At 33.5% G+C, this 20672-nt stretch overlaps 2 protein-coding genes across 8 annotated transcripts in view; both read left to right on the top strand.

Moving 5' to 3' along the window:
• The first annotated feature begins 425 nt into the window (after window positions 1-425).
• Window positions 426-3305, top strand: LOC106670345 (aquaporin-11). Of its 2 annotated transcripts, none has more exons than XM_014400587.2 (6): window positions 426-603; window positions 1117-1306; window positions 2024-2216; window positions 2351-2432; window positions 2548-2686; window positions 3011-3305. In XM_014400587.2, exons 2-6 carry the CDS (start codon window positions 1126-1128, stop codon window positions 3208-3210), a joined length of 795 nt encoding a protein of 264 aa, XP_014256073.1. In that variant the 5' UTR covers window positions 426-603; window positions 1117-1125; the 3' UTR covers window positions 3211-3305. The 2 variants fall into 2 exon arrangements, with proteins under 2 accessions (XP_014256073.1, XP_014256072.1); XM_014400586.2 differs by having other exon boundaries at window positions 541-632.
• Window positions 3306-4828: 1523 nt separating this feature from the next.
• The window catches only part of LOC106670341 (androgen-induced gene 1 protein-like), a 33656-nt gene continuing 17812 nt past the window's right edge, over window positions 4829-20672 (top strand). Inside the window, exon 1 of one of the 6 annotated variants that reach the window (XM_014400571.2) lies at window positions 4829-5281. In XM_014400571.2, the coding sequence (XP_014256057.1) occupies window positions 5087-5281 (195 nt within the window). In that variant the 5' untranslated portion in view covers window positions 4829-5086. Of the gene's footprint in view, window positions 5282-13972; window positions 14251-20672 lie in introns of those variants that run through there. The other 5 variants (XM_014400572.2, XM_014400574.2, XM_014400578.2 and 2 more) reach the window with 5 other exon arrangements.

Genomic DNA, 20672 nt, shown 5'->3' with positions numbered 1-20672 from the left:
TGTAAAACTATGATTAGGACTTACTTATGCTGGCTTTGGCCAAAACTTTTGTCTTTATTTATTTTATACTCAGAATTGTTTAAATTTTTTGGCCATAAACTTTTCAACATAAAAAGTACATGTTTATATATTGTTAAATATCTTACATTTAGTAATATGAACAATAACATTACTATACATAGTATGCAGTAACATATTTAAATTTTAATTATTGTATTAATTTATTTGCATTTTGTTGTTAGTTTTGTGATCATTAACATATTTATAATACTTATTACTTAAAAGTCAATAAAGTTATTTTTTAGTATAATAGATATTTTATTTATAACCAAATATATTTAGCATTCATAAAATGAATATAGTACATACTATGTTTAACAAAATAAAAGAAGTAAGTAAGAAAAAAAGCAAATGTTCACACTTTTGAATTGAAGATTCATCCTGCACTTTACGATGTTCACATTCTTTCATTATAATTAGCCACCATCAAAAAATATAATAATAGGTGAATCTGCTGGGAGACATTCAGCCAGAATTCTAAAATTATTCATGATACTGTGCCAACAAGTATGGGGTTGAGTTTGCCTAAATGAAATTAAATGTGTAAGTATTAGGAATTTTTTATTGTAAAGGTAAGTGCCTCTTAAGCATACTATCTCAAAGATGTACTTTATTATATAATGCTCACAATTTAAAAACAAATAAACCAATCATATTATCTGTTTATATTGGTAAAATGTAACATAAGAAATTTGATTAATTCATTCACTTTTTATGATTTAAAATAAGATACACGTTATTTGCTAAACACTTGTGTTTAAGTAGAAAAGGTGTTTGCTTTTCCAATAGAGATTTTTTTTTAATATTTAAAATAATTTTGAAAATACTATACTTCACTATGAATTTCTGAACAAAATGCTTGATTATTCATATTTAGGAAATAACTTTGTATTTATCAATGTTTATTTTATGAGGTCCAACCAAGTCAAATTTGGATAGTAGTATAAAATAAATCACTAATAATTTTGTGGTACAATGTAGCGTACCCACCATATCGGCTTACAGAATAGTCTTGGTTTTTTTTATTTGAAAATATTACAAAAAATATGTTTCCAGTCGTAAGAGATGGGGACCCTGTTTGGTCTCTTCGTTTCTACATGCTATATTGGCCTTTCATGCCTTATAGCATGGTGGGCAAGAAAATTAGTTGAAAAGCTATCAGTTGAATCTGCATTTAAAAAGCTCCTATTTCAAGAAACGATAGCAACGTGGGAACTCTGTGCATCATGTTTTGAGCTTATTATAAGTAAGTTTATCATTTTAAAACAATAATATTGATAACCAGGTTTTATAACAGATGAAAAAAAAATTGAAACATGAATTGAAAAAACAAGGAAGTCAAGTTGCTGAGTTCTTTATGATTGTATCTATATATATANAGTATATATAGATATGTTGTCCATATATATATATATATATGGATGTGTAAACTGGAAAGAATAAGTTAAGTTCAACAATTTGCTGAAAGTTTTGAGAGGATAACCTCTTCCAAATTGTAGAATCTTGTTAAAAAGTAATTTGGTCATTACTAATCAATTTGATCTGCTTATCCTTGCTGGCTGGGTCTGTCAGAAGCATTTCAGCATTTTCAGTGTTGGGTCTGTGTGAATCTTTGACCCAGTACAGATGGTGAAATGCCAAATTGCATCTGACAGACCAGCCTAGTGAGAATAGACAAACCAAACTGAGCAGTATTGATCAAATTACAGGTTCATCACATCGTAGACCCAACGGAGAAATCTCACATGCTAAAAAAACTAATTTCACGTAACTGCCTTTTAATAATAAACTGATAATCACTAAAAGCTTAACGATTGAAGGGTTTCCTTTTTTATTTTTACTTATAAATATTACTCAATATTATAAATATATAAACATTATTTCTATTATAAATATTACCTGTTTTCTTTGTTGCCATTTTTTGTTGTCAATGGTTTTAAAATAATAAATTTGATTACTGCAGTTGCTGATAACTATGGAGTTTACATGTATGCAGTTTATTTATTTATGCTGACGGTATGGTGGTCGAAAAATTGGGGCGATGCGACAGCCTGCCCGTACACACATTTTGAAGACGTGGCTGAAGGAAAGCAGTGGTTCGGCGGTGCTCTCTTAAAAATTGCTGCCCAACTTGCCGGAGGACTTCTAACTTATAAGTGATTCTTTCATTATAATTTTGTTTCATTAAAAAAAATTAGACATTTATTAGGTTGTACTATATGAATGCTTAGGTTGTGTTTGATGTTGTTTTTTCAGAAAAGATAATATTTAATTTCAAACTTACTCTCAGGTACACTCAATACCTGTGGAGCTTTGAAGTAAGCAGCAATCATAGAGGAAGAGCTTATGAAGCTTGCACAGCTGACCTTCAGGTAAATTGATGACACTCCATAATATTAAGGTTAAACTAGTCTTTAATAAATATTTTAATTATACAATTTACTCATTGCCGTATTTATTATGGAAAAAAAAAATTTTATTTTTAAGGTATCTACATTATTGGGTGCCTTGATTGAATGCTTTGCAACATGCATTTGCAGAATGTGTAGCCGACTTTTGGCCGCGCTGGAACCAAGATTTGGTGCTGAAATTGATGCTTTTATTGGGACATCACTTGTTGTAGCAGGTAACAAATTTATAAAAGCATTTTTAAATAGTCTCTGTATATTTTCAATAAGACATAATGTATAAAATTAATATGTATTAGTCAACTACGTTACTCCACTAATTGTAAGATTATCTGTGGTAATAATAATGCAACAACAAATATCAGTTTTCCTTGTTTATTGTTTATTCTGTGAAATAAAACTGAAATGTGTACAAACTAAATAGGTTTTTGTTGTATGATACAGAAAAGTTCTCATAACTTATAATATACTCCTGAACAGAGCATTGTTATTAGAGGCGGAAATCAAGAGTTCTAAATGGATTGCAATTTATTCAATTTTAGCATTCAATTACTCTGGGGGTTACTTCAATCCTGCATTGGCAACGTCGTTGAAATATGGGTGTCATGGGCATACGAACACTCAACATTTTATTGTTTATTGGATTGGATCCACTGTTGGAGCACTGACCGCAGTTTATCTGTACCAACATCCAACAGTTAAAACTAAATTAAAGGCACTTGTTGGCAACAAGCAACTTTAATCTACAAATTTCTAATGCAATTAAAAAAAGGTATTTAAATATCTATCGAAATTGTTTCACATGTGAATGAAAATTACAAAGAAATTTAAAAATAATTTCTGAGTTTTTCTTTGATTCCATTTCAAAATCTATAAAAAGTAAAATATATGTAAAATTATATATATATTTTATTTTGTTTCTAGTATTTTGAAAATCTGTATGATATAAACCAAAAATAAAATAGGCAAAGCACTGATTTTTCAGGTTGGCATTTTATATTTTTACCCTATTAATGATCAATGTTTTTGTAAGTTATCAGGATTGATTAATGAGAAAAAATGCTAAAAATTATGTAGTCTTTTCTGTTGTTTATAATTGATATTTATCACATTTTTTTTCTTGTGTACCCCCTATTCTATTAAACCATTGAAGATGTTCCTTCTAAGAAAATGAGCCATATCAATTAATTTAAATATGAATTATTGCAAAATTTTTCTCAGGCATTTTTTATTTCTTATTATGTGTTTAAGTGACAGATCAAAATGTCAACACTTTTTGAAAAAGTAAAAAAAAAATCAGTCTTTAATGAGTTTTTAATGAGTTTGAGTGAGTTTTTGAACTTTAATTTAATTAGGCTTCAGAAAGTAAAGTTCAGCAATGTTAAATATTGCCATTGATATCATTTTCAAATTTTTTAAATAAATAACACAATTATAATTAAAATAAAATATATGGAGGTTTCCCATGGAATGTCACTAAATTGAACGCGTAGTACAGAATGTGCAATTTTCCATTTGATTCACTAGTTTACAGTGCACTTTAATTGAAGAGTATTTTTGTTTTAAAGTAATATTAGTAGGCAGCTATGCTAAGGCATAAGTTGGTTACATTACTAATACCTCAGGTGGCAACTATGATAAGGTGTAAGTTCGTAATAATGGTCAGGTAGGCAAATATGCTGAGGAGTAAGTTGGTATCATTGGTCTACTCAGGTTGGCAATTATGCTGAGGTGTAAGCTAGTAACATTTCTAATACCTCAGGTAGGAAATTATGCTGATGTGTAAATTGGTAACGTAGCTTGCCTCAGTTGGCAACTATGATGAGGTGTAAGTTTGTAACATTGCTCCACTTTAGGTAGATTAATACGTAACTTTCAAATATTATTATTCCTTACTTTAGCATGAATAAGCAAAGGTAGAAATTCGTAAAAATGAGAGTTGATCCCATCTTCCAGACATTTCTGAGATTCAAAATTTTATCCCAGGGGAGGCCTCCCTCACATAATGCCACGGTAAAATAACAAATTAAAAAAAAAAAAATAATAATAATAATTTGAACAGTTGTAGCTTATGCTGAAATAAGTGTGAGTCTAAATCAGTAAATGTGCATTCAAAGATGATTGAATGATATTTATTTTAAAAAAAGTTAAAACTAACAGTGATGGTAAATAAATTAAAGTAATAACAATTTGCAACATTTATGTACTGAATTATGAGTATATTTTAGAACGATAAAATAAAGGAACTGTTTTTGTATTCAATAAATAAAAAATGTAATCCATGCATTTATTATTTACTTAATTATGATTTCTAGAATTGAAAAAGGGGTTTTCGTTTCCTAAAACTTAATGATATTTTAGTTGGGTAGTTTCCGATCATTTTGGTCTATCTGTACTTTAGTGCAGATGGCGAGAAGACTGTCAGATCAAAACAGCGAGGACATGATCTCGTCCTAAAGAAGAAATCACAGAATTTAACTTTTTTGATTATAAACAATACTAAAAATACAGCTGTTCAAAGTATCAAAATATTCCGTGTCTAAGTTGCATTCCACAAAAACTCAACAGAAAATACACTCACTCCTAAGAAAAATCGAGATCGAGGCTTGCATCACTTTATGGATCACTATGAACTCAAGTTCCGACCATTGTTTGTACTGACGAGGTTTAACATTCACGTCATTGGAACGACTTTGGACTTCTACACGTTGCACAGAGGGTTAAAAATCCAAATACCCAGTTCTGCAAAAGTCGCAGGACATATCATCGAGTGTTGCGGACATCTGACGAAATTCCTTTCTTTCTGGAATTTGGTAAGTTGAAAATACTTAATTAAACCATTGTGTAACTTGTAATTTTGTACTTATTGCGATACATACGCAACAATGACAAAGATTTATTAAATTAATCATTTTGAAAAGTCGGCTCCTCTTAAGGTTCTAAGCACGCCTTTACTAATAGTATATATAATAGAATTCGCCTAACGCATACCCCTAGGTGAAGACCTAGCCGTATACTAGCAATTTCAACATAAGTTTATTTATAACTAAAGGAAGGATATAATTAAATATGTTAAAAATACAGGACAAAAACCGGTTTAGTATGATAATTCCCAACTACTGCAAATATTTAAAAAATGTAACTTAGTCTTCCTTCTTGAAACTCAGGCCTTGGGTTTGAATAATTGCTTTTAACGAAAAGACTAATTGTAAGTGAGATTTATTTTGTTTTGTCTCATGTGGTGAACTGTACGATTTTTTGTTGAATGCTATTGCATTTTGAATCTTTTTGTACTTTAGTAATGATTAGTAATAATAGATTCTTAACTTCATAACTCCTGAGCTAGTAGCGATTGTCCCTTTGGTTGATTAGGATTCGCAGTTATTTTTTAAAATTAAATAATCGCAGCAATACTCCTATTGCAGAAATTTCTGGTGCTCTGATCAATTTTTTCAATCCTGCTGTTCAGAAAAAGCTTTTGGGCGAAAGTCCTACTAAAACATGCCTTACACTTAATCGTTAGGGATTTCGCCAATTCGCCTAAGGGCGAAGGGCTTTACTTTGAAGGGAGTTCTTTCACCATGACATATTAATTTGAACAGTATAAAAAGTTGGGGCTGTAAAATTTTTATTATTTTAATACTTTACAAACTAACAACAGCTTCTTTTATTAATTATTTACACAAAATTAATTGTTCGTTTTTCTAAAATAGTTTTACTTTCTTGCCCGATATAGAGCTATTTCATTAAGTAATATGGTATTCAGTATACAGGGTTTCGGCTACTCGTGTTACAAATTTTGCCAGTAGACTCTACATTCAAAGTGGAACCAAAAAAGTCCCAATTAACTATGGTCCGAATCTCAACAGTTTCGGTCTTAATTCCCCTTTTTCTAATTTTTTAAGATTTCACGACCTTGCTTCCAATAAACAATGATAACTCCAAAACTAAAAAGTTTTGGACAAATTCGTCGAGACCATTGAAAATACGTTAAATTTCCAATAAGATTTGATCAAACTAAACTTTACAAGTACTGTTTGGTGATTAGTGACCGTTAGTCGATGATTATTCGGAAATCGTGAGGTGCGGTCTGGTGTGTCGTAGGTTTTAGAAAAACATTTTCTTTATAGAGCCAACGTTGCGATCTTTATTGAGATCATTTTCAAGGCTCAAAGTGTTTGTTTTCTGCGTAATTGTGTCATTCTTGTGTGTCGTGTTGAGAGTGTCCCTTGGTGCCCATATGTAGTTGAAATTTGTTCATAGAATCCCATGTCCTTCGTTGTTCTCGTTTATAAGTATTAAAAGTTGGCTGTCGAGCTGGCTGTTCTCCAAAATAATCTTTTATAGACAACATCGATACACTGGTTTTACATTTTAAGATTGACAAAAAAAGTACTTGCCTAATAGAGAATAATAATAAAAAGAAACAACATTAACACACTACTGATGGGCTGAAAGGCGTCTAGTGTACAAAACAGCGAGGGTTGACAGACCAAAATGATCGGAAACGGCCAAGCTACGGGTTCATCGTTCTTCAGACTTCAAGAGGAAAATCTCATAATTTAATTATTAGACAAAAACCGAAACTCGTCTGATATAGGCAAAGCAGTGCAGATAGGTAGACCAGGAAGACAGGAAATGACTGAAAGTATCTAGGCTTCCCAAACTTTTTAGCCAGTGAACCCCTTTCACAGAACAAAATCCAGGGCGGACCCCTCGCATTCATGTATTTAAAATTTAAAGGGATATCACTATGGAAACAAATATTAGATGGACATATTTAACTTTATTTACAAAATCTGAAAATCAAAAATCAAATTAGTTAGAACGGAATCAATAGGCATGTAAAATTCGAGCCAATTGCAAAATTATTCATTTGATTAATGAATTTATGGGGAGAGTGAGGTTGTTTTCGCCTGCACAATTTGGATATGTTGGGTTTATGTTTAGACTGCTGGAGACGGATGTCATCTAGACAGCTTCGGTATTCTAGTTTTGGTGGCTGTATAGATAGAAAATGTGGCAAATAGAAGAAGAACACGTTTTGCTTTTTCAACTAGAGGTTGAAATTTCCAGACGGGGTCAAAAATGGGAGTAACTATCGGACTCGAAAATAAATTTCAAGGTGGTATCTGAAGTAATAAATATCAAACATTCGTATTTACTTCAAGATAGACGGGTTGGCCTTGTCGAAGTTGAAAACGGTTTGACCACCCATTCACGGTCTTGCAGCGTTGTATCTCGAGCTGTTGGATAGTAGTGTTCAAAGGACATCTTCTAACTTCCAAGGTGTTCACATATTCGCAAGTTGCAGTTTGTATTTTTTTTAAAATCATTTAATACGGGAAAACACTCTTACTTCTCAACAGATTCCACCCCAAACGTTTTCTTTTGAAGGCGTCAATTTTGTCATTAGCATCGACAGTTGTCATACCCTTCCCACGCCAAGAAGGCTCATCTCATTCATTTTAATGGCAATGACTTATAAATTCGACAGTGTACACCATTTCTCATCATTGAAAACGTTGGCCAATTATACTTTGTGGTCCGTCAACAGAGATAAGACTTCAAAACGTAATTCCTGTAAACGTGAAAAACAGTCACCTATCTTCTGTATGGTGAAGCTGGTGACACTCAATATCGACTCAATATGAAGACTCAATATCGACACTTAAGCATTGTGAAAAGTCTTGAATACAATGGCCACTACTTGATATAATTAAGAATTCGTGCAGAAAATCAATCCATCCAAAACTTTCTTATAAGTGGCTGGCATTGTTTCATAGTTAAGACATGTCTGTTGAGAACACAATGACTGCTGCTACAAAATAAAAACTTTCGTTTTCAGTACTCATTGTTATAGTTTTTTAAATTTTATTTATTTATTCTCCGTTTGTTTTTGCAATTATTACTTTTTCTCGAAGTTCGCCGTGGACCCCCAGTTTGGGAAGCCCCGGCCTATACCATTTCTGGTAAGTCTTCACAATATCCGAAGTCAATAGTCGCATTAAATAAACTTATATTTCATAGTAGAATCAAGGAAGTAACGCACTTAATTTTCTAAACAAACTCGAAAAATCTAAAAAAAAAGGATTTTTTAAATTGCCTACTTTAAAATCATACGTCCTCCTGGGTTGATTTGAAGAAGAATCTAGCTAGTAAAGACCTTAATTTTGGAAACAATCTAGAAAAACCGACAAAAACGATTTTTTTAAAAATTGTCTTTTTCGTTTTAAAAAGGCCAAGTGGGAAGATTTGAGGAAGAATTGAGCTGGTAATGGTAAAACCCTTAATTTTGGACAAATTCGAAAAACCGATAAAAGCGATTTTTTGCCTATTTTGAAATCATACGTCATCCTGGGTGGATTCGAAAAAGAATCTACCTAATAAAGCCAAAATTTTGGAAATAAACTCTAAAACCGAAAAAAAATATTTTTTTAAATTGTCTTTTTTGATTTAAAACAACCTGATGGGACGATTTGAAAAGGAATTAAGCTAGTCAAACCCTCAATTTTTGAAACAAACTCGAAAAAGCCTAAAACGAAATTTTTTTCGATTTAAAAAGGTCGTGGGAAGATTTGAAGAAGAATTAAGCTCGTAAAGCCCTTAATTTTGGACAAACTCGAAAAACCTAAAAAAATTTTTTTATTTTTTAAATTGCCTATTTTGAAGTCGTACGCCCTCCTGGGTGGATTCGAAGAAGAATCTAGCTAGTAAAGACCTTAATTTTGGAAACAAAATTATTATGTAGCAACGAATTAAATTGAAACATGTGTGTGAAGCATGTTTAAAAGATGACTTTTTCACAAATCAAAATCAAAATTCACACTGTACATCGCTTATAGCCCTCAGGATCATGTCAGACTTAGAGAGGTTGTTTCTTCTGGAACTGCTTGTAGATACGGTTCAGTTCACTTCACCCGTAGTACAAAATTTGCAAGAGGCGTGCGTTCAATTCCAATTCCTGAATTTTCCCCCTTTGACGATTTGTGAGGAGGACTTTGCACAGAATGCTGCCGGGTACCACTCTTCGGAAGTGCCGTTCAACAGCGGCAAATCTTGCCTTTTCGCTCTTCCGTCGAACACCAACGCCAAGAACCTCAACCTCACCATAAACGTCTTCAGGATGAACGCCAACTGTCAGAAACAACTATGCGGCACCGCTGTGATCAACATGGGAAGAAGTTTTGCCAATCTATCCCAGGCCAGTGCAGGCCAGTCGCAGACCGAACCGATTTCCAACACCTCTCGCAATACTTACACATTTTTCGACAGCAACGGTAACAATACGGGCCGAGCGGGGATCTTCATACGACTTTCCTGCTTTGGCAAACTGATAGTCACTCAATTTGAAGTTAAAAATCCCGAAGAGCAAGAATTCGTTTTCAGAAACAACGAATGCATCATTTAATGGCAAACAGCTTCATTTAAAGTCAAATACAACTAACTGAGAACGAGACAAAGAGCGGTTTTTTTGTAAGTTCACCAAAACCCCCTAAAATAAAAAAAAAATAATAAAAAAACATGAAAATTTGTTGTCAATAAGTTGGTGCCGAAAATAAAAAACGTTAGCCGTTTACTCTTTATATAATTAGCTTATATGCTTGAGTACATTTAAAATATTTCAATTTTGAACATAAAAATTATTTTTTAAGATCCAGTTATGTTAAGTTTAGGAAAAAAGACTGTACAGATGTGAATTTCCCTCTTCATACAATTTCACAAGTATGAATTACATAAAAAATTTGAAATTCATAGTCTACAACCCGGTTAATGTATTATTATTAATTAATGTAGTATTATTAATTGACAATACATTTCCTGCAAAATTGCTGAAGAACATTTTACTTATCATACGCAAAAATATCCCACCGAGTGCCAATGACAAATAGTTATGAGCCCAGCATTTCATCGCTTTCATTAAACCTATGTTTTACTTTAGACTGATCAGATTTCCTATACCTGGTTTACCGCCGCTAGAACATGTTACTAGACGAAACACGTTTGAATGAAATGAAACCAGTGAAAGCAAACATCAGTGAGGCCATGTTGTCCAGTTCAACACGAATTCACCGACTCGCAGACCAACAACCACCTCCAACTTTACCTTGAAAGTATCTCCTCATAAAATAAGTTCATATTAAAATTTTTATTTGAATTGAAGCCACGTGCCAATTTGACATTCACACTTCACAGCAGGCAAATTTTACCTTTTGGAAAACGCTCAAACTCAAAGATTTCATCGAAAACGTCGAAGCATGAAATATCTGTTTCTAGGCCTCGTCAGATTAAGAAAACTTGAATAAAATTATAATCATAATTAACCTAAATTTTTAAAAGAAAAAATCGAACCTATTTAATAAAGCGATGTTGAGTTAACTATACTAGAATGATGTAACAACCTTCATTTTCTCACTCCACATCGTTCCATAAGGCGTAATTGACTTTGCCCGTGAGTACTTCATTAAGTGCAATTATTTCGCTTGTCAGAGCACTTTATTAATCCGAGCATACGGCAGTTGCTGTTATGCAAACGATGATCGACTGCCCATGTTTCTTGATAGACATAGGCCTCGTAGAAAATGTTGAGGGAAAGAGCATGGTTTGTTGACTGGTTAAACAGTTTGGCTGTTTAATCAATTTTAAATTATATTCATTTTCTTAAGTCGAAGCGTCGTTTCTACGTGTTATTGCAAGTTCTCCCTGTAATTAAGCTAATCGGTTTTCTCTTTTGTTGAAACTCTTGAGATTTGACCAATGGAATAAATGAGACTGGTCTGCAGTCTCAGGCATTTCTCTTACGCTTTCTACAACAGGAAGGCCATTTGTGTTCTGTATGTTTTAAGTATAGGACGGAATTCCACCGCAAAAGTTCATTGACACATTCATTCAGTCCCGTCTAAAAATCAATTTAACTGTTTAATCTTCCATTTCTTGGATTTTTATTTATAATCCCACCAATAAAATTTTCTTGGTCGATGAAGACATCCTGACATCATGTAGTACACCTTCTACATACCGAGAAATAATTTGTAATATGTCAAATTAATTCCAAAGAGTACGACAGACACATTTCTTGGATAAAAATAATTTGGAAAATGGTAATTTAATAAGGTAACGACCTTACTACATTCCAGTCCAATATTTAAAGAGTTCCAAGGTTTATTGACATGGCTCTCCTGACACTAGGTTAATTTTCGTCTGTTTCAGTATTGCAGCTTTGTTGTAAACTTTCTCAATTAAAATTGCCGTATGTATGGCTTGATTTATTTCCATACCAAAAACGTTTTAGTTTAGATAACGACAAAAACTATTTTTATAAAAAATATTCTACAATTCGCAATTGGTATCAGGTTAAATTTGCCCCGATCCAGCTCCTTAAAGACGATCTCAAATACATTCCATTCCTGTGCTTCCAATTATAGATAGCTAGATAATACCTTCATTTAAAAATTAGAACTAAAAACATACTTGTACAAAAGAAATTTACAAAAGTAAATACAGCATGGTAATTCAACCGTCTGCCAGCTTTCAATTATATTTATACATTTTATTTGTACGGGGTATGCTGATTAGTATTGTAAAAATATAATAATTTTTAGCAAGAGAGAAGTAATACAAAAATGACCGAGTGAAAATGTTAACCACTGCCTTCCTAGTTCTTTAAGTGAACGACCGTTCATAATAACAAAATCAAGCCAAATATTCGTAAATTGATAACTTAATTAATTAAGTCCAGAGGTGTGTGTGGTTACAAAAATTGACTTGAGGCCAGTTGGGGTTGTCAAGAAGTCAGGTTTACAGCTTGATAGTTATTTGACAAATATTTTTTTCAAATGGATTGCTTTATAATACATTTAAAAAGAGTAAAGTTATGACTGTTATGAGTTAGTTAATAATTTGGTTGACTATTTATAAAAGATGTGCCAAAATCTGGTCACAAGTAGCACAAATGCGTCTGAACTGAAGTAACTTTGGGGATAAATATATCATATTTTAAGAGGAAGTTCTTAAACATAATAGCAAGTCACCCAAGGCAAAAAGTGACGTATTGACAGTTGTGAATTGTCAAGGAATCTTGGTTTTTGCCATTTTGTAACTTGACCCATCTCACGGCGTCTGCTAAAGACGTTTTCTTAAGATTTTATGAAATTCTACCCTCATGTGGTTTATTCTAACTCGAATACCACCCATCCTTGAAGAAGCTAAAACGCGTTGAAAGGTTGACCAAATTGATCGGAAATTACCAAAGTATATAAAGTAAAAACTATATAAATTGACACTGCAATTTATCTAGTGCCTACCCCGTATGATTTATCATATATTTATAGTTCCCGTCCTTATCCTCCTCCATATTTGTACTATTAGCTTTTTTATAGTCATAGGAGAAAGCTGAATAGAATCGTGTCGTTCGACATTTAAAAATTTTGATACGGGCTTATTTAACTGTGAACAGGCCTTTACGATAAGACTAGGCCATACTCAGTAAGAATACGAGGGAAAAATAAATGGGAAACTGTCACTACCTCCAGAACTTTCACCTACAGATTTTCTACTCTTTATGACTATAACTTCCATAATTAAGAAAAAAGGAAATATGAGCTTGCTTCTCGTTGGGGGAGGTAGTCAATAGATATTTCAATGAAAATATTATTTTTTATTTTTATTTTCTCCGTTGAAAAAAACAATCAAAGAACAGGTTTTTCTAGAGGTCGTGGTAATGTAAAAAAGGTGATTATTTGATAATTGGCGATTGTCATTTGGATGGAGCCTGTTGCTCTTTTACGATAAGACTATCCCACACTCAGTAAAAATACACAGGAAACTAACACTACCTCCAGAACTTTCACCAACAGATTTTCTACTGTTTATGACCATAACTTCCAAAATTAAGAAAAAAGGAATTATGCTTCTCGTTGAGGGAGGGTAGACGAAGCCAGTAGAGATTATTTCAATGAAAATATTATTTTTTGTACTATTTTTTTTTACTTTCATTTCCTCCGTTGAAAAAACCAAACAAAGAACAGGTTTTTCTAGAGGTCTTGGTAATATAAAAAAGGCTATTATTTGATAATTGGCGATTGTCATTTGGATGTAGCCTGTTGCTCTTTTACGTTAAGACTAGCCCACACTCAGTAAAAATACGAGGGAAAAATAAATGGTCATTGGATGGGAAATTATCACTCCTCCAGAACTTTCTCCAACAGATTTTCTACTGTTTATGTCCATAACTTCCAAAATAAGAAATAAAGATCAATGGGAATATTAATTTTTATAGTATATTTTTATTTTCATTTCCTCCGTTGAAAACAACCAATCAAAGAACAGGTTTTTCGAGGTGTCGTGATTATATAAAAAAGGTGATTATTTGATAATTGCCGATTGTCATTTGGATGGAGCCCCATGTGGATGGATGTGGAAAGAGTGGAAGTGGGTAGGGCGTTAGACTGCGATAACGGGCAGGTAAAAGGAACATGGGGCCACGAGTCCCCTTTCTCGGCGTAACCTTCTTACGCTCTGATGACACGCCAGTTACGCCGTGTCTGCCTAGTTCTCCGGCTCCGTCCGCTCATTCTTCGTTCGTTCAGCTATGTTGGCCGATTTCCAGAGAAAGAACCGATTACTTTTTAGATGTGCCAGCGTTTTCCTGCATGTGGCGGCCTCCGTACACTTTATTTTTACCTTCTACTGGGACTGGTTCCACGCCATCATTCCAGGCGAAGTCGACAAACGTTATCCGGCCTTTGCCTACAAGCTCAAATTTCTAACCAATTGGGATCTCGTAAGTCGTATTTTATTTTAACATCTCGACCGAATCTTGCCCATTAGATGTTATTAAAAGGAAAAAAAAGTAGATGGTGTAAAAAAAATCCAGTAAAACAGTTTGCGTTTTCCCGCACAAATTCGCTTGTATCCAGAATCTGACGTTTTGTATTTCTTAAGCGCCTTCGAAAGTTCAAAATGGTGGCAAACACTTTTTACAGAAAACAATTAACAAGAAATCCTTAATTTGATGGATGTAAACACTTTACAATATCATAAAATTGTACCATATCCAGCATTTGTTAATAGATCTTAAAACCCTTTACAAAACGTTTTTTAAAATAAAATACATTATGCAATTTCTTAGACCTATTTTTGAACGTGTGGGTAGGTTTTTAATAATACTTCTCCAGCTTGTCTATTTTTGTGTTGTATTCGGTTGCGTATACGTCGGTATAAATAGTCCTAACAAATGACATAAAAACATCCATATTGGAAAATAAAAGAAAAAGAAGCCTACTTCAACAGCATATGCCTAACAGATAAATGTTAAAGACAATTGCCTCTGATCTATAGTGGATTTCTACAAAATTTAAATCACGTCTTTTTAACGTTTCTACCAAATATCTTATCACGTGGTGAAAGGATTGGAACAAAAATGTATTGGGGGGTGGGGGGTGGTTAGTATGTTATTAATAAGTTAGTTAGCCTAAGTAGGTTTTAATACGTTAAAATTAATAGGAAATATCCAGCTGTGATGTTTCTTTTCAGTTGTAGGCAAACTTCTAAAAATACTATAAAAAATCAAATTTCTCTTTCAATAATGCAGGCCTATCAAATTTCAGTGCATCTTTTGGACGTTTCTACTGCATAACATGTGGTGAAAGAATTTGACTAAAAATATATTTAGGAGGGATGGTTAGTGTGTTATTAATAAGTTAGTAAGGATAAGTTTTAATACGTTAAAATTAGTAAGAAATGTTTAGCTGATTGATTTCCTCTCGAATTTAGGCAGTTAGTAGTTGTAAGTTTTGTATGTTAACATTAGTAAAAATTGTCCAGCTCGTAAGTTTCCTCCTAATTTTAGGTAAACCTTCCCTAAAATGCGTTAAAAGGCATATTTTTCCGTTCAACAATGTAGGTCTGCCAAATTATCAATACGCCTTTTTGACCTTTATACTGATTTTCTCAGTATGCTGTGGTGAAATTGATCGAAAATATATTTAGGGGAATGGTTAGTGTATTATTAATAAGTTAGTAAGCATAAGTAAGTTTTAATACGTTGAAATTAATAGGAAATATCCAGCAGTGATATGTTTCCTTTCAGATATAGGTAGACTTTTCGAAAAATCCTGCACTAATTTTCCCTTTCAATAATGTAGGCCTACCAAATAATTTGTCAATGCACTATTTCACGTTTCTATTCAATATTTTCTGAAGGTGAAAAGATGAACAAAAATTTATTTGGAGGGATAGTTAGTATGTTCTTAATAAGTTAGTGAGCATATGCAAGCTTTAATATGATCAAATTACTAAGAAAAGTCTAGCTGATAGGTTTCATATCAGTTTTAAGCGAGCCTTTTGAAAAATGCTTTAAAAACAAAATTTTCATTTTGGGCAAACGTATTAGAAATGCGTTTTTTACCTTATGAAAAAATGCGTTAAAAGTCGAATTATTTTTATTTGGTTTTTCTAAAACACCATTGGGCATGACATCAAATATAGTTTATTGAGAACATGGTAAATATTTTGAGGAGAAAACGCAAAGGATTTCACCCAAAGAATTTGACAGGGTGTCATGATGAAAATTTCCTTTCTACTGAGACGTCAAATTGTTAATTTAAAATTTCTTCGGAATAACATAAAATGTAGTGTAAAGTTTTGGGGCAAAAGAAACACCGAATCAAACTGCTTTGGTGGATTAAAGGCTTAATGGGCTAAGAAACAATTAAAAATATAAGTTAAAAAAAAATCAAGTGGTGTGAAATCTAACATTATTCTACAAAGAACATATAACCCTCCAGAATTCTACGTTAAACAACATCTTAAGATTTTACAAAATAAAGTAAACCAAGTAATTCCCCTCGTACAGGAGGGCTTATCGTCTAAGTACCCGTTGGGTGTCGAAGGCGAGGAGTTAAACCACTTTACAATACTATTTTTCAAACTATAATCCATAAAAAAGTCATGGAGTATGCCAGGATTCGAATCTTGAACCGCAAGCATGACAAATATGAGCCGTAGACTTTCCAAAATAATCCAAATTGCCAATATCACTTTCTAAAAGGTTTGTAATCAACCAAAATTAACGCTGGTCCGAAACAGAATAGTATATTGTACAATTAATTAAGGTTTTTAGTTGAGATAAAAAAGTCAATGGCACGAGCGGGATTCGAACCCACGATCTTCGGCTAGATACGCCGCTGCTCTACCACTTGAGCTATCGTGACCTCGATCCACTCGGACACTAACTTCCCATCTCAACCCCACCTTTTGAATTTTCCCTCCTTTTTGCCATTTTTCAAATGTAGTGTAATCGGATTTGATTCTCGGCGACAAATGAAATGGCCACGGAGAGCTTTAGTGAAGTATACTTCATTTTAAATCATTAAATTCACTAATTTCGTGGTCCGCTTGACCAATTAATATATTACAATTAATTAAGGTTTTTAGTTGACATAAAAAAGTCAGATCTGTTTTGAATAAGACTTTTTTGCGACGCTTATTTTTCCGATAGCTTTCCCTTGAAAGGATGGTAACAAGTATTTAAGGTATTGGTCGAGATAAAAAAGTCAGTGCCACAAGCGGAATTCGAACCCACGACCTTCGGCTAGATACGCCGCTGCTCTACCACTTGAGCTATCGTGACCTCGATCCACTCGGACACTAACTTCCCATCTCACCTAAATACCTTAATTAATTGTAATATATTAATTGGTCAAGCGGACCACGAAATTAGTGAATTTAATGATTCCATACATTTTTGTTGATAAACTGGTTAAATCGTACCTACAAAAATTAAAATAGTTTAAAAAATAGGACTATATAAACAATTATTAACAATTAAATCCATTATAGTTCGTGGTCCGATTGACCAATTAATTTTTTCAATTAATTAATATTTGAAAAATGGCAAAAGGGAGGTAAAATTCAAGATGTGAGGTTGAGATGGTTAGTTGGTGTCCGAGCGGATCGAAGTCACGATAGCTCAAGTGGTAGAGCAGCGGCGTATCTAGTGGGTTCGAATCCCGCTTGTGCCATTGACTTTTTTGATTTCAACTAAAAACCTTAATTAATTGTAATATATTAATTGGTCAAGCGGACCACGAAATTAGTGAATTTAATAGTATATTGTGTTAAAAAGATTTTTGAACAAATAAAAAAATAGTTGCATTTTTTAATTTCAATGATGCATTTGTCAATGTGTCATTGTGTACCAAGATACACCGTAAAAAGCGTCATAGTTCCCAAATAAGGATCTAAGTTCAATTACTAAACTTATCCTGCCACATATGAAACTTAACTTTTTCGCCTAAGAGGATCATGCAAACGGCCGGGCTTTCCTTTGTACTAACCTTGAATGCCAAAAAACAATGATTTCTCATGCTTGGCTCTTATGCGCATTAAACAAATCAAAACAGGCTGATCCTATTATTACACGAACCAATTATCGGAAAATAAATATTAAAATTGATGCATATAACAAGAATTGCCGTTCGTAATGCCCAGCTGCGGCGAAATCTTCCATTTTCACCAAAATCAAAATTAATATATTTCGAAAGTTCCATTTCCAACTAACCTTGGTGAAAGGGGATGTTGGTTACAATATTAGCAATAACGGCAACATCCCGTTTAAAAATCCGCTTCCTTCGACATTGGACATTCCATTTAGATTGACCAACTGTGTTAATGCAGGTTTGCTGATTAAAACAAAAGCAAAACCTAACTGGTGGTCTAGTGTAGTAATAATAATACATTTTGGGCAGGGTTATTTTAGTAGTTAGAAGCTTATTAATTGAGCCCCGACAGGTTTGAGAGCAGTATGATGACACTTGTGCTGAAGTTGGTGACAAGTAAAATGAATATAAGTATAAATCTTTACTAGTTCATGAAAATAATTGTTTATTTATGAAATGTTAATCGTTTTTCAAATAAAAATGCTCGGAAGTTTTAACCAACTTCAATGCAGATGCATCTACAGATTATACCCCCTTAAAGAGAATAAGATTCATTAGCATGCTTTAAAAAAATGTGGGAAAAATAATTATTTTAAAAAACTACATAACTTTAACCTAACGATGTGAATTCTAGAATGAAATAAAACTGAAAAAAAGCAAAAAACATTGTTTAAATGCTATTCCAAGACCTCTAAAAATTTGTTTAATTGATGGCATCAAACAAATTAATAACCACCCTAATAAAAACTGAAATGTACATGGATAAACCTTCCAAACGCTTATATGAGGGAGGGTGGGANGAGAGAGAGAGAGAGAGAGAGAGAGAGAGAGAGAGAGAGAGAGAGAGAGTGAGAGTGAGAGAGAGAGAAGCTTAAAAAAATATTACCAACAACGGAAATTCTACGTGAAATCGTCTTCCTAGGCAAGCTAAATCGTACACATTATCCTATGATTATAAAAAGCAATTAATTTTTAATAAAAACAAAAATTTCATCGGAAATTGCTGTTGCTTTTCTCCTACTGCAAACAAAATTAAAACAAAGTTTTGAACGAATAATAACGAATTAACATTTTTGAACAACAATCGTAGGGAAGAGACAACCTTTAATGATGTTGGGAGCCTATAGAGCAGAACAAAACGTCCCATTAGCCATAAAGTCAAAGATAATTGGGATCCTTTTTTGACGAAAAACGGTGTTTGTGTAACTTTATATTCAAAAATTTATCTAACAGTGAAAAAACCATCTACCAACCTCCTTCCTCAGTTCTTACCAGATCTCCCATAAAATATTTACCCACAAGCAAACAAACAGTTTCTGGCCATGATCTGATAACAAAGTTCTCAGAGAACTTTGAGCAAAAAATTGTTGAATATTTGTTTTTGCACAACACATTTTTAAAATTGCAGGAACTCACTTTCCGATACAATTGGGAATTTTTTATGTGTGAACATGATGCTTTTCAACTTGCTACTTCTTACAAAATTGTAAGAAAACTTGTTTCACAAAAGAATTATTATGAGATTGGTACAGATTCAGTACTGAAGGCAAACCAAAATGATCGGTTAAGATCAAACTAAAAGAGAATGTAGCCTCAATAATTTCCTAGTTCTTCTAGAGGGTACCGAAAAGTTAGAGAAGGCGGCTAAGGATGGGAGGTCCTCCGGATTTAATCACCGGCCTCTATTCAATAAAAAACATGATTAAAAGATGGCAGCGTCGGTGGGCCGGGTTGGGTCGGCAGAGTAGCTCAAGAAGAAAACAACGTTCCAAAAATCACGTCAATGGCAAAACTGAACTGGCGAGCCCGGCTGTGCCGAATATTCGACCGGTCCAAACTCCATCGCGCCACTCCAAGTATCTACGGCGCGACGACGGCATGGCGCGTTCGTGAATGGGAAAACCTGGCGTGAACGGTGGAATATTGGAGCGCTGGCTTGGTCTTGAATGGGAAAACCCGCGTTTTTTTGGCGCAGTCTCCGTCTTTCTGTCACTGAGCAAACATCTCCGTCGTACATTCTCAAAAAGTCAAAAACGTTTATTCTTTATTGGTAATGACATCCAATCGAGATTTTATCGTTTAGGTGATTGAATTGTATGAAAGCTTACCATGTTTATGGAAAGTGGTGGACAATGATTACCACGATATTAATAAAAGAAATTCGGTCCGCAACCAGTTGGTCGACGTTTTCAAAACAAAGGATACAAAGCGAGAGATGCAGTATTAATAACCCCTAAGCGCTGAGTCGTAGTAGAGAACTTAAGTGAACTTAGAGAACGTAATGTGGCTGCTAACCTTTCATGAAGAGTGATGATTTCCTCATGACTGTCTTTTGTTTTCTAATCAAGGGGGTAACAAGCTGGAGTAAATATAAATAAGACGTTAATCTTTATTTTGTAAAGTTTTGGTTGAAATGAAAAAAACAGTGTCACGATGGGATTCGAATCCACGACATTCGGCTAAATACGCCGCTGCTCTACCACTTGAGCTATCGTGACTTTGATAGTTCGATCCACTCGGACACCAACTTCTCATCTCAATCTATCTTTCGAATTTTCCCTCTTTTTGCCATTTTTTGGTGTCCGAGAGGACTGAAGTCACGATAGCTCAAGTGGTAGAGCAGCGACGTATTTATCCGAAGGTTATGGATTCAAATCCAGCTCGTGGCACTAACTTTTCATTTCATCCAAAACCTTACAAAAAAAATTAATTGAAAGAAGTAATTTGGTCAATAGAACACTAAAGATGAACACCATAAGACGTC

The sequence above is a fragment of the Cimex lectularius genome, unplaced genomic scaffold, assembly GCF_000648675.2.
Source record: "Cimex lectularius strain Harlan isolate CLEC.00 unplaced genomic scaffold, Clec_2.1 scaffold69, whole genome shotgun sequence".
Taxonomy (NCBI): domain Eukaryota; kingdom Metazoa; phylum Arthropoda; class Insecta; order Hemiptera; family Cimicidae; genus Cimex; species Cimex lectularius.
The sequence above is the reverse complement of the archived record's forward strand: the minus strand, read 5'-3'. Positions and strand labels throughout refer to the sequence as shown.

Excerpts from the sequence above, each read along its gene's own strand:
- LOC106670345 (XM_014400587.2), top strand. The coding sequence starts at position 1,126 with ATGGGGACCCTGTTTGGTCTCTTCGTTTCTACATGCTATATTGGCCTT. Across the intron at positions 1,307-2,023 it reads ATGTTTTGAGCTTATTATAA|TTGCTGATAACTATGGAGTT; the intron begins GTAAGTTTATCA and ends TGATTACTGCAG. Across the intron at positions 2,687-3,010 it reads GACATCACTTGTTGTAGCAG|CATTCAATTACTCTGGGGGT; the intron begins GTAACAAATTTA and ends ATTCAATTTTAG.